The 15,246-nt window shown below is 38.7% G+C and overlaps 1 protein-coding gene across 3 annotated transcripts in view; it reads right to left on the bottom strand.

Moving 5' to 3' along the window:
• The window catches only part of SLIT3 (slit guidance ligand 3), a 520,423-nt gene that overhangs the window by 477,444 nt on the left and 27,733 nt on the right, over nt 1-15,246 (bottom strand). For all 3 annotated transcript variants that reach the window (XM_061348428.1, XM_061348427.1, XM_061348429.1), the window contains exon 4: nt 13,862-13,933. In XM_061348428.1, the coding sequence (XP_061204412.1) occupies nt 13,862-13,933 (72 nt within the window). The remainder of the gene's footprint in view (nt 1-13,861; nt 13,934-15,246) is intronic.

Below are 15,246 nucleotides of genomic sequence, written 5' to 3'. Positions count from 1 at the left end.
TGAACTCTACAGAGTTACTAAGTTTCCTCCTTTAAACAGCACTGACTTGGGAAGCAGTAAAGCAGGAGCCCAATCCATTTCAGTCAATGGTTTCACCAGAGAATCCTATTAGCACCAAGAAATGTGTTGTGGTCATTAATGTAACTTCTTTTTTTGCTTTGTATCACTTCCTTTTCATAAGGGAAAACAGCCAAGACACAGAACCCATTAAAAAAAAGTCAACCTTGTTCATTTCTTTCTGTCAGCACCTATTACTACACCAGGAAATAAAACCGGACGATACATAATGGAATTTCAATGAGGTTGCTACAAGGAAGCCCAGCACAACCATATTACAGGGTTATGGTGGGGACTAAATGAACTTCTTTATTTATGTGACATGTTAGTACAGAAGCTTTCCCCAAAACTACCAGAGATCCCACTGTATGTCACTAAGGGAGTGTTTTCTGAAGGAAAGCTGTTTAGAAGAGTTACAACTTTGAGACCCCTATTACAAACCCAGCAGACTGGGTGGTCCTGGTTCCCATTCTCAGAGCTGTCAGAAGTAATAACCCTTAATTAGTGACTTTTCATTAGGCTGAAAACAGCAGCATACAAACTGGTAGCTCTACAACACTTCAGTTTCAACATGAGAAACCTTCCTTTGGTTTGTTTTTTTTAGGATCTCTTAACATAAAATGTGACATTAAGATGGAACATAGAGCCAGCACATCAGAGATGTCCCCTGGCTAGGAACAGATTAGTATCATAAACTAAGTATGAGGAACAGGTTTAAACTTCAACCAAAGCCAACATGAAGAAACAAAAAAGGTGTATATGCATTAAATATTGAGATCAACACCCTGAGTCATACAGAAATGGACAGAAACGTTAGTACCAACTTCAGTGAAGAAGGGAATAGAGAATCTTAAGTACCAGAGAGTGTTTATTAATGACATCAACAGCAAGAAAACCCTGTAAATCCAGAAGCAGCAGGCAAAAGTGCATGGGCAATCTCCTAACTCAGTAGCATATTTATAAAACCAGTTACATTGATGCAGGATGGGAAGTTATAGCTGTCTTTATCAAACTTTCATGAAAGAATTTACAATTTAACTATGATTTAAATAAATCCACAAAAGTTGATCAGTAAACCCTCAGAGATGCTCTCTGCAGCTGTTTCTCAGTTTTTGGAGTGCTATTAGTAAGTTCTATTGTTTCAAATAATAATAATTAAAAAATGGATTTACACAGAATCTTCCTTTTTTTACGTCTTCAAAACCCTAACACAGAAAAAACGTAGTTACTTTCGCATTATTCCTCAGCAGACTACATGAATACAACAGGAATTTATTGAAGGAATATAAAGAAACTACTGCAGCATCCCTGAGTGTCCACCATTTTTAGTACCTCATCAATTTCTGTAAATGCAGTAAGAGTAAACCATGGTTAGACCATTTGCTAACACCAGACAGTAAACTCTCCAGGTCAGGGCTGAAACTATGTGAGAAAAGCAGAGTGAGTTTTAGCATGCGTATCTTCCAGCTATACTGCCCCAGCTGATAAGTCTTAAAAGTTGATATTAATCTAACCATTTCCAGAAGTCAGAAATAGCTGTTGAATAATCAGGCAGAAAACTTGCAAGTAGGACTGTTACTGCAATGTCTACCAGAAGCAATAGCAGACTGTCCCCGTTTGATCCGCTGTAATCACTTGATACCAGCCCGGCTCACCGCAGTCTCCATATATAGTAAAGAATGCTCCTATGGCACGTCACTCCTGCTTCCCCGGGGCCATGTGCCAAGCAGCAGTGTTAAAAAGGAAGACTAGCAGAATCATCTCCTGCCCGAAAGCAAACTCTATGTTTCACAGAGGGACCATCCTCCAAAGCCAGCAGAATGAATATAAGGGAATAATGAAGTGGAGCTAAGAGAAGCTGGTACACTTGACTTAAGCCTGAGAATGAAACACAGCTCTTGTGACTGCTTCATCACAAGCCGGTGGGAATTACCTATCACAACTCATTCGAAGGACACTTGCTCATTTGGAAGCCACAAGGGGTAACCAGCCACAAAAAATCCACTGTCATTAATGAAGCTCTTATCTAAAAACTGAGCACACTCAGTTTCGCTGATAATGGCTTTTGATCCAATTCCACTTTCCCAGCAAGTTATCAAGTGCTTCAAACCTAGCAGTTTCTATTTTTCTTGTGCATTACACCTATCCCACTCAGAATTATCCACGACAAAAATGAAAAAGTGCATCTAATACACATAACATCAGCATGAACCCTAGAATCCTCCTGTCTTCCTGTGATCCTCACCATAACACCTCAAGACAAAGATCTAGAGAAAAGATCATATCCAAGGAACTGAAAACATGATTCTAAGATAAGGTGAACTGTAAACCAACATGAATTCGTTTGTTCTGTTCTATATGAAAGGCTGCAACTTCTGGTGTGTTCAATGGACACAGTTAAAATGAAGTTGTGCCAGAGGAAAAACAAGATCAATACTGTACTGGTCTGACAGAAAGCCTTCAAGACCTAGATATCCATACATTCCCCAAGAATAAAAATATGTTAAAACACTCTAAATTCATAATTATTTCACAAAGGAACAGGATGATTTAAGGATTGCTGTGCTTGACACCATGAAATTCAGCCATTAACACAGTGTTTCTAAGATGGCAAGAATTATAATCCTCCTAATATGAGGAAGCTCAGAGAAACAAAACCCTTTTTATAAAGTTATTTAAGCTAAACAAAGTTCAACCAAATTATTCCAGATCAGTGATGCAGCAGTTCTTACCCAACAGTTACACAGACTTTGAATTATTTCCTACAGATCCTGGAGAAATGTCTGATGAATCCTTTAAGTGTTTTGCTTAAGCAAATAACTCCCATAAATCTTCACCAAGTATAAAAAGCTGCTAAAATCAAACAAGCAAGCCACAGAAAAGAATAATGTTTAGAACTCTGAAGGAATATTCAATGCTGATCAGCTCTTCCAACTGAGTTATGGTTACATTGTAGTGGAAGTGTCATTATTCCATCTGCTTTGTAATCATCGCTTTCAGAAGTTGAAGAATCCTGTGGTTACAGAGCCTCTTGTCTACATAAATGAGACCCAAATTTGTTTTTCCATGAGTTCTTATGGGTCAGTGACCTACTATGAAAATGTTTTTGATGAAATCAAGCTCGTTTATTTTCATGTTGTTAAAACAAACCTTTTTGTTTTGTAGCCCTGGTCAGATGTACTAATGCAAACCAAAAACAGTTCACTGAAGCATGCATCCTGCTTTCTTGCTAGCTGCCCTTTGCCTGCCTTGCACTTTTCCTGTGTTTGGATTCCTCCTGTGCAGAGCTATTGACAGAGCTGCTAATGGCTTCCTTCACAAAAGAGGGGCCAATTTATTTTTTTTTTTATGTGTACAAAAGAAATAAAAGCTTCACTCTTGCTTCAGCAAGAACAAGAAAACTGGGGCCGACCAGCAGCGGCTGAGTAATATGTAACTATATAATTATGTGCTACAGACAGACATAGTAACTATGAAATCTGAGGATATTAGTGCCCTCCAGGAGTCCACAGTACATAAACACAGTTATCTGGAAGTGCCATTTTCCCAAATGTGTATACCCAATTAGAAGAACCACTACACATCTACACATCTCCAAAGCATCAGCGTAAGTAGTTTCTCACAACTACTTTATTCACCAAATAGTCCCCAAATGGTAAGAAAGTGACAGCTGCTGCATCATTTAAGAATATATTCCAACAACAGTCCCATAAAAATAAACACATGAAGAAATATCGCTCTTGTTCACTTAAGGACAAGAGAGAGCAGGAGGGATTCATTCTTGAACTAGTTTACCACTGCAACAGGCTAAATCAAGGTGGTCCAGCAGAAACAAAGCAGCGGGTAGTTCAGGGCACTCAGACCACCATCTGATCAAGGCATACCCTTGCTTCTTTTACCTGTTCTATTTTCTCATCAGATAGCATGCACAAGATGTAGCTCATCCAAGGCATTTAGCAGCAGTAGAAGGCAAAGAATGAAATTTCTACTCTGTAAGTATGTTTGTGCCACTCACATCAACTGCAGCTGCATATAAAGTGTCTCTCCGATGCACAAGGACACAGACATTGTCAAACCTACTGTTGATAGATGCAGAGCAAGTTCTGCCAAGTTGACCATGAATAATTTCCTGAATTAATCCACAACTTTTTCAGTCCTGAAACTTAAAGCACAGCAATCAAAGAATTTGGTGGCAAACCTACAGTTTGCCATGTTAATAGGGTAACAGAAAGGGACAGGCAGTTTTTACTGTTTTCTCAAACTATCCTAAGAAACAGAAACCATTTCCAAGCACATAACCTGTATGAGCATCAAACAACGGCTCATCTGTGTACAAAGACAATTACATGTTTCAATGCCTGAAATAATGCTTAACTAATTTCAATAGAAGCTCAAGTTATATGCGCTGAAATCAGGAAAATAGCCAACATCGAGATCCAAACTGCAGATGGCTCTCACCTGAGGCCAAGCTATCATCAGTCCACATTACACACCTAAGCAGTGCTGTTTCCAAGCATGCAGTGCCCACATGGAAGTTTGCTTCCAAAAAGGCCCCACTATTTTTTTTGTGTTGAAGCTTTTTCTTACTCTCTAGAAGAGCCATGTTTCCATATTTTGCCTTTCTGGAAAACAGTGTAAATGCTTTGTTTCAAAGCTAGAGTGATAGCTCAGCCCTGTGGTACATCATCTAAAGTTCAATCAGTGAGATCTTATGAATATTTACTAACCAAAGCTGTGACCACAGTCGTTTTGAACATGCATTGTCCTGTCTTGCACTGGAGCAGGACATCTTTTCAGAGCTGCAGGAAGTGGCACTGACATCTGAAGTAGCCAGCAGGGAGTTGCTTAGGTGCTGTAATGGACCAGGACCATGGCAATGAACACCACATCACAGTTCACAGCAAAAGATTCTGAAGGAAAGGCTAAAACTGGAAGTTGAGCTACATATGAAATGAACAAAATTCAAAAGGAAATTGATGCATTTTGGACTTCAAAAATATTCTAATATTATCTTAAAGCTTTAAATACATTTTGAGATGTGTATTTTACTACTCGCTACATATGAAGGTGATTTACCATTACTGGACAGTATCATTCTACTTCAGCTAAAACATAGTAACATTTTCCTGATAAATTAATATCAATAATAGAACACATTATTCACTATCTGAACTGCACATCTGTATGAAACAGGCCATACTGGAGTATTTTCTTCAGACTTTAACTGTGAGAATCTTGACTCTATATGGAAATGTATGTACTGGAGATCTTACAACATTCCTTTCCAGCCAGAACAACTTTTGGACTAAGAGTTGTAAATGTCCCTTCCCCCACTACAATTTTATATTGACTCTGTATTAGAATTGTGGGAACAGTAGAGATATAAAACCTTTCCTCACCATATCTCCTATGTCCTTTACACAAATGACCAACTTTCCTCTGAAGTACTGGCAGTTAAGTAGTAGAAGAAAAACACATTTCGGTGAAATCTTCCAGAGTAGCCAGTGTGCAGTAGTGAGAGTGCAGTGAAGTACGTGAGCCATGCCTTGGGAACATTTCTTTTTGCTGTTTGAGCCAAGAGCAGCACATAAAGCTGAATCAAAAGCAGTATAAAATTAATGAGCTTCCTACTTTCCTTCCAAGAATTAATAAAGGTGAGCTGACAGATTGAGCCAAGATGCGTCTCGATAAGACACAACATTTGCACTCCTCCCCAGTGATTTCCTCAAGTGTACTATTCACACTCAAACCATCAATATCTCTTACTATTTTATTTGGAGACACACACACACACACTCATACACACCAAGAACTACCATGTACTTGCTATTAGTTTTGTTCTGTGTGATTCTCAATGTAAACTGAGATATTGACTGTACAACTAAGCAATCCACCATTTCTATCTTGTATAGCAGTTGCCATCATACCTCCTGAATAAATCTTGTAGCTATTTATCTTTGCATTACCATTCACGTTTCTCAGGGAAGCTACTGATTTTGCCTGGGATTTTTTTTTAAGCAAGTCTACAGGAAACAGGGTTTTGTTACTGCTGACCTGACGGCACTCCTTTCCAGTCAGATATCCAGCATGAGCTTCCTAGCAGGGCAAAGGTCAGCTGAAGTCCATGAAACACCTCTGCTCTAGACATGAAAAAGCAGCAGAGCTTTCTGAAGTCTCAGGCCTCTCCATGAAAAGCACAGGATATCCCTAGTACCTGAACTGTAGGCAGATAGTTCAGTACAAGGAGAATAAGATTTGGAAAAGACGATAAGCAGCTTAGTTTCTTGCAACAGATGAAACAACAGAAAACATCCAGTATTGGAACTGATTTCTAGCCCACCTAGATGAGTATCCTGTTTCCAGCAGTGCCAATATGCAGGTGCATACAGAACCATATACAGGACACATAAGCACAGCTTTGTTAGCTTGCAGCCTCTCTCAGATAGTCTTCTTAGCTGGATCAAGTTTTTCATGTTCAGCATCCTTCTACGGATCTCTCTTTCATGAACACAGCCAGCCTTCTGCTGACCATCTGTGAGCTTCTATTTTAGTCCTGTAAGAACTCCAACATTTTAGGATTTCCCTACCCCTCCTCCCCTCTCCATTTCCCTGTTCTTCAACCCTGAATTGCATTTACTGTATTATGTCACAGTCACTCAATCTCATAAGGTACCTTCTACAATTCCAAAGACTGGGCATTTGGATTAAATCTGCCAATGAAGCAGTTTTCTGGAAGGCTATAGCAGACTGACGAGAGATGGAGTGGCTTGGGTTACCTCTCTGCTAACAGAGTAAATCTTGATCATGCTGGTTATTTTACATATAACTCCAACAGCACAAGAGGCAAACTCGTATATATAGCTCTTTAAGAAAGAAAGGACAAGGCTGGAGGTCTTGGCTCATAGTTTAGCCAGTCAAATGAGTTAAGCCAGTTTCAAAATACTTTTTCTGGCTGGAAATGATACCTGTGGTTTGAAGGTTAGGTGAATCTACCTACCAGTATTTAGAAAGATTCCATGGAGAATTTAGAAACTGTCGGCTCCAATAATGAGTCATAAACATCCCAGACTTAAAGTGAAGGTGTTATCCAGTTACAAGCCCACAAAACAACTAAAGACAACTCTTTCCTCTTGGAAGAAAGGAAAAGCATTGGTGTAGACTAGCTCTGATTTAGCTATACACAAGAGACAGCAGAACAGCTCTGTGGCAAGACATGGGCTGTTTGGGGACCAGAAAGTCACTCTGATTTTACAGTACATGAGAAGACAGCACAGAGTAGGAGATCACAGCACTTGAATCATCAATAAGAAAGGCAGAATAATGAGAAAGCAGAAGTAATGACATAGACCAGTAAAACTTGTAGTAATCCAGGCTCACAAAAGAAAGCCAGGAAGGTACCTCTCATGCAGATACCCAAAGAACTGCATGATGTTACAGGAAGATGTGATGTATCACTGTGATGTATTTACACAGCCTTCACACATGAACATTTCAGGACTCAACTTTTTATCTTCACATGGACATTAGAAGTCAAGAGCTTTTGTCTGGCTTCTGCCACAGAGGATGAATCAGAACTCAGACACAGCTCTCATAATGTCACTTTGGGATAACAGCTCTCTGAGAGTAAGACAAAAGGTGAAGATAGGGAGAACAATGTCCTGTACTCCACAGAAACAGTAAATGCACACTGCTCCAGAGTAAAAATTGGAGATTTAACCTTCCTCTAGACTTCTGGTTGTGAATCAGCAGCAGGGTCAAAGTGTGGACCAAGTTTTGTGCAGTAAGTTGATGAAGGAACTCCTGAACTGTGTATGAGGGTGTTGCTGCTACTTTACTGCTACCAGGGTCAGAAAATTATACAGATTAATTACTTATATTGTGGTCCTCACTTAAGTGCTAAGAACTACACTATGGCCACTTGAAAGGTAAGACCCATACCTCAAAACAACACAGCTCTTGAAGAAATCAGTAATGCTGTACCCATGCAAGTTAAACGAAAACTCTAAATAAATTCCTGATTTTCCCATGTATTTTTCAGAGGGATTGTCTGAAAGGGAAGCCTTGGCCAAACCCCAGAGTGTAAAGGAAAAAGGAATGGAAGTAAATCAAATAATATTAGGAAGACTGTGCAACACAGTGTGCTCCATGATTGTCCCATTGGCCCCCAGGAGCAAAATTAACAGCATCCCTTTGGATACTCACACCCAAAACGTTCTAATTCATCACGTTAGACTCATCCTAATGTAAGCAGTCACACAGACACTCCTTTGAAAGGCAGTACTAAACTTGCCTTGCAAAAGCAAGATAAAAGAGACTGCCTTTTCACACATTGGTTATAGGATTCCTTTTTACTGTTTTAACTGGAATAATATCTCACAAGATATGCAACAAACATTATTAACAATATTAATTAAATATTAAGCAACATCAGTAAATAAGACTTGAAGTTGCAGTCATAAGCCAATACAGCAAGGAGTATTACAAGGAGTAATACAGCAAGTATTGCTAGCTCAGACTCAGGCAGTGCAAGAATCAAGTATTAGTCTATCCTTCAAACTGCAAGAACAAGAACACCAAATTTCAGGTTTTTAAACGCTTTGCTAGCTCCCACAAAGAGTGGCTAAATTTACAACAGGTCTCTAATAGAAACTGTTTGTGCCCATTTACAACAGATTACATCACTGACATGTAGACTGTGATCGGGGATTAGGCAGCACAAGTTTGTTTTATCCTACTGATGGTGATTGTTCGAGCAGTAATTCTGCCCAATCTCAAACAGTAACTCAAGTTTTGACATGTTATACTTGATTCCTCAGGAATCAATGGGGAATCCTATTGTCTTTGACAGCAAAGAAACCATCCTTCCAAAATGCACACTGCACCTTCAACATGCCTCCAAGCAGCCCCAATTCATGCCATTCATATCCTCCTCAGAGGGGAAGTCCCAGTGTCAGGAGCTGCCTGGGTAGCAGAACATAGGCACAAGGTTATCAATCCTCACTCCTGAAGCACCACCTGAACCTGGGGAATTTGGTAGCAAACCTGGTACTACACCAACTTACATGTGGTAGCTTGAGAAGGTAGAGGAAAGTGTGCAAGTAATAAAACTGATTTAATATCAGATCACAGCTCTAAATCCATTTTAGTGTGTCTTTGTTCTCCAGCATTTCCAGATAAGCATTTTATGATCACTGATCTCCAATTAGATATGCTATCCATAATGTCATAGGGAAATGCAGACATAAAAGAATAAACCTTTTTTTCTAAAAGGTTGTATTCAAACTGTCTTACATGTTTACAAACGCATACAGCTTCATAAATATGGGTCGTGGACACAGTTCCAGAAATGCATCTACATTGCACACACTGCAAAGCCTGTATAAACACTATAGATCCGTCCAGGCTGCGAAAGACTTGCAATAAGCCTTTGTTTACAACAGCAAAGAACTGTCCAATGCTTTCATTGTTTTGCCCCTCCTCTGAAGCACTTAGCAATCTTTCCACTCAGCATGTTAATTATGGAAGATGCTTTTTGTATTACATGATTTATTTAAAGCCTCTTCAATCTCAATTTATGAAATCCAGATTGTGAAGCATCACAAAGCAATTTATTCTTCTCCTTAGCATCTCTGGTCACTAAGAGCAATCTTACAGCACACTATGCCAAATAAATACACTTTAATACCTTAATCAAGCATTTGGGAAACCAGTTACAAAGGCCCAATGCACAATAGCATCTCTGCAGTTAAAGGTCAAATGCAACTTCCATTTCGACCTCTGTCTTAGCACAAAATCAAGCCCATACATGCATAAGCAAGGATTAAAATCTGGATTTTAGTTTTTCATTTGGTTAAAGCTAATCATTTTTTCCAACTTAGAAAAGATTTGATTTGGCCATGCTAACATATTCCCCCCCTCCTCTAAACAACAAAACATATTTTTAGTATTTTCAGATGTTGAGATCTTTTATGCTAGCTACAGACACTAATTTGAGTAGAAAGAACCAGCCATCAGCCAAAGTCCAGCCTTTTGAAGATAATAGAGCTACGTGACAATTTCTGGCAGTTGGCTGTGGAAAAGTCAGGATCCATTGGTGTCTTATATCCTGCCTCATTTTTCACATAAATGTGTGCCATACATCTGGCTCTGGAAAAAATCTCAGATCATCTTTTAGGCCCACCAGTATGCCTCTTTCTTCTTGGTCCTCTCTGTACACGGAATATCAGATTCATTTTAACTTTAAACCATACAGAGTGTTAATAGCAAAGCATACAGCTGAAATGCTAAAATCCAAAATCAATGTGGGTGTAACACTTTGTACCAGTATAGCACTGTGTTTGTACAGGCATATGTACGCTGCTTCAAACCACCAAAAACAAAACCAGGGAAGAGGATCAAAGTCAGACCTCTCACAGTTAACTACTAGGGAAAAAAAAAAAAACAGTGCAGAAGAAAACTAGCAAAAAAAGAACTGGAGCTTCTGAAGCCTTCCACGCACAAAGGGCACAAGGTGTGGTTCTGAAACTGCTCCCCTGCTACTGGCAAGAAGGACATGACTACGACAATTTACAAGTGGCACTGTAAAGTTTAGCAGAATATTTCCATAGCTTCTTAACCACTTACTGAACAGATGCACACCTCTGCCCTGCCCAGTCTGTCATTCAACATCAACCTGGAGCTTTTTGGAGAAAGAAGCACTTCAGAGCTAAAGGAAAGGTGATCACTAGGGAAGCCTGGGGAGAAGCTAACAACCCTTAGAGGAGACAATGGACACACACAAGTCACACTGAACCATAGGCTCTGCAAGCAGCACAGTATTACACTGCACCAGAGCACTTCTGGCTTGTCTGAGGCTCAACACCAGTGCAACAAGTAGAGGGTAGTAAGCGGTATGCACCAATTATACCCATTAATGTTGCCTCTTAACTTCTTCTGGTCAACTACCTCACCACAAATCTTTATATTTTGGAATAGAACTATAGAAACTTATTGGAATAGACCCAGTAGAAACACCTCTGCTTTTCCAATGTGGTAAGTACCACTGGTCATTCTGAAGGATTCCTAGGACTCAGCAAAATATCTTCTATTACTCAAACCACTGAATTTTTCTAAGAGGCAATGGCTAAAATTCCTGTGCCTTTGGAAAGCACAGGACAAACATGCCAAAGTTAAAAGTGGCTTCTACCTTCCACATTATTTCTTAACCTTGTACCATCCATCATTTTACCATAAACTGCACTATGCACTTCCTTCAGCTGATATTGACAAGCTTTATTAAGCTAATATAAAACTTTGGCAATACACTGCTCTGTATCTAAATAATGCCTTTAATACTGCAACTTGTATTGGAAGCACTGATCCCACCAAAAAAAAAAAAAAAAAAAAAAAATTCGGCGTCAAATCCAAATACCTGGAGAAGCACCATCCCGGAGCCTGTGGCAGCAGTGGCCAAGAGCTTTACAGACATCTGACTGAACATTTACTATTACACAGGACATGCAAACAGAATGCTGTTCATTCACTCCGTTAATAACGATGGATTTGCTTCACTCTCCAGACAAGTGAAAATATATTGTATTAAAATAATATTGGCCTAAGGGTATGCCCTTTGAACGATCACCATGGGGTGGGTGTAGAACAATATACATCCACTGTTACTTTGAATGGAAGACCTTTATATATGGTATCTTGCCAGGAATAGAAATTACTCTTGTTTTTTTCAAGTCTGACTCAATGCAGCTGCTGTGTTTCAAAAGTTAATGATTACTTTTGCATCTACTTCAATAGATCAAAAAGGAATGTTATTCCAAAATCGAAGCAGTATAAGCACTTTTTATTTGTTATTTGAAAGAAATTAAATGGAAAAAAGCCAGGTTTTTTAAATTCAAACAGCATACTTTCTTCATTAACATTTTGCAATGTTTGACAATACTTAATAAAATAGCTTTAATATTACCTAAAATGTTGCAATTTAGCCTTTATAAGTTATGCCAAACTTTCCACAGTTCATTCTCCAAAGCTTTGTCCTAAAAATGATTTAAGCTAAAAAACAAAAAAGTTGCAAGTTTCCAGGCCTCCCTTTCATAACTACATTAATTTAGGAAAAATTTTAATGACAGGCAATCCTAAAAGAGAAGCCGAGATGGGGTATGCTCAACAGGCCAAGTTAAGAGTCCACACAGGAAAGAGAGACTTTCAAATCTAACATCCTTAAAGAGACATTATCAAAGGTTTCACATTTCCTAACTTCCGGTTTCACAAAATAATGATTTTCACTTGCTAAAAGAGCAGGATCTTCAGGAAACAACACACTAAGATAATGTTTGAGTATTATTTCTGGTTTCTAATAGCTAGCCCTTCTCCCAGATATTTTCTGAACTCATTCCATAGTTTAACTATGTCTATCTCTGTCCAAATAGAGAAAGGTTTGTTTAGATATATAGACACACACATGCATATATATATGGAATGACCTTAAAACTATGATTCATTCAATATACTGACTTGCACAGATGAGATATAACATGAACAAACTGTTTTCTACAGTGTCAGGCTATGCTTAATTTTGGAAAATTAAGCTGGTCATTTTTTATTGCCCGGGAAACGTGACAGAAATCAGCTCTGCTGATACTCTTTTCCTCAAAGTGCTTTCTAACTGAATATAGGTAAAAATGGGTTATAATCACAATTTAAAACTCACCTCCCTTATTGCCAGAAATGGAGCTTTGAAATTCAAGACCAAAACCCTGAGTAAATTCATGTAAAAAGTTCAATGCACTAGTTAACTTAAATGAGAATCTAATCCTGAGCTCATCTGAAACAGTTTCAGTACAGTATATGCTCAATACTCCACACTTCTCTCAATCTCTAGGGGGAACTTAACTTTTGAAAGCTGCTTTAGAAAATAAGAATTAGAAAACACCAAGTCCTGCAACAAATGCCTTGCAAATAACAGTTATCAAGCACAAAAACCTGCTTCGTCATTTAACAAACAGTGCTCCAAACCAGCATGAGATTTTATGCTAGTCACCTAACTCTAACAAAGAGTAATTCTCAGAAGTATCTCGGTATTAGAGCTTCATGACAATGCTAAACAGTACAGACTGCTCAGAGGAGCAATTGGATATAGCATTACTGTGGTACTTCCCGATACTGAAGTTTATCTGCTTGCAGGGCCAGTAGTTTCTATAAATCAGATCCTGGATTAAGACCCCTCTTAGTTTCACCTTTTTTTTTTTTTTTTTAATAAACTAAATTGCTCTCAAAAGCAAAGGGAAATCAAAATCTCATCTCCACCAAGTCTTGTGTTATACCCTGGCATTCACTAGTATCACTGGCATTGTGCAACTTTAAAGGAAACGAATCTAAGCAGAAAATTATGTGTTAGAAATACTGTTGTTCTCAGAAGAGACAACTTCAATTTCCATTAGCATAGATTTTATATATAGATGAATACAAATATATAATCTACGTATAATATGAAATTGTTATAAACAAATCTTCTTTCATCTGCATACCAATATAAACAGTTGCCCAGATAATGACCTTTTGATAATGTTATTAAGATTCTGGTGTCACTGACAGCTCCATTTTCTTGGCAAGCAATTACACATTTTACTTCAACTATTAAGTATCATGCAATATAAATTCAACTGTGTTTAAAAGCATACCTAAATTTAAACAGGCACCCCTCTCTTTTCTTGAAGGAAGTTTACTTTATCATCACGAAATATTGTAAATGACCATTAACAGTGAGGTAGAAAACCTGTAGGTTTACCACAGGTATAGAAATAGACATACTTACAGCCGTTCAAGTTGTTTTAGATCCTGAAATGCTCCACGTTCAATCACGCTAATCTGATTTTCTTCCAAGTGTCTGCAATTCCAGAAAAAAAGTTAATTTTAAGACAACAGAATACAAAAGCTCCCCTGCTTCTCTTCACATATGCTACAAAAGCCATTTCACAGAAGTACAAGTAACAGTTATAATCAGAGATGATTAAAAACATGGCATTTTCTCTTGGCCAGTAACAAGAAAGTGAGTCAAACATTGCCTCCTGACTGCCGGATTTGGGAAATGCTTTTGTTCCTAAACTTTTATAGCCATAACCATTATGCTCAGAAAGGTGTTTGTCTTGAAGCTGATTGTTACATCTTTAGTATATTACTCTTTGTTTATGTAATGCAATTGAGATGACTCCTACAGCCCATAGCAGGAACCTACTCAATGTCAACATATATTTTTGTCCGGACTTTGTGTTCTGCAAAAACTTCAGGCTTGACCCAAAGTAAACCATTCATAAGCAATCCAAAGGGATTCAAGCCCTCTAGAAATACAGCCACAGCAGCTATGTGTCACAGCCCTGTATGTTCCTGCTGTACCACATGGTGTAAAACCCTAAGGGAAAAGTCCCTGGTTTCCACTGCATCTGACCCAGCTTTTTTGCACCTCTGAGATCAAGACAAGGAGAAGTTACAAGCAATGGAGACTCACTTCTCTTTGATTTAGACTGTGCAGGAAACGACTGTTCATTTACACAGCCGAAATGCTCTTTAGAGGTATAGCAGAAGCCAAGGAACAGAAAGACCAACAGCTTCATTTAAGCCAAATTTTCCTCTTACACACCCATATTCTGCTTCTGTAAGAGCATTCACATACATAGACTTGGTCTCTAGGCCCTCTGAACATTTTATGTGGCTTTAGCTGTAACACAGAAAGGAAGAACTTAACACACAGTAAGCCTGGGCTCAGACAAGACTAACTAGTCAAAAGTACCATTCTTGCCTGTTCCCAACAGCCAATCCTCCACTTCCAACCCTATGAGATGCTCAGAGCAGCTGGATAGCAGTTGAGAAGAGAGACAGCAAGAGAGTATTCCACAGCTAAAACCACATAAGAAGATCAGAAAGTGAAATTTAAAAACCCCAAACATGTGAAGCAGAGAGGTATGCTCCTAAAAGGAGGGGGGAGAAAAACTGCACAAGAGAAACAAGATGAAGTTACAAGGGCTAAAAGGAAAACATGCACAGAGGAATATTTTGCATGTATGTTGTCAGTTTGAGACTGGAAGCTGGTTTCTGTTGTACTGTTCTACCAGTTTCCAGATCACTTGTTTGTTGTCCGAAAAGAGAACTAGACTTCCTTTCTAGGAACTCTGGAACAGGTTTTACGTTTCTGTGCTTTCAACT

The sequence above is a fragment of the Neopsephotus bourkii genome, unplaced genomic scaffold (assembly GCF_033783945.1).
Source record: "Neopsephotus bourkii isolate Nb327-2 ecotype Australia unplaced genomic scaffold, CSIRO-AGI_Nbou_v1 NB_357, whole genome shotgun sequence".
In the NCBI taxonomy this organism is placed as follows: Eukaryota; Metazoa; Chordata; class Aves; order Psittaciformes; family Psittacidae; genus Neopsephotus; species Neopsephotus bourkii.
Note: the sequence above shows the minus strand (reverse complement) of the source record. Positions and strands in the feature narration are given on the sequence as shown.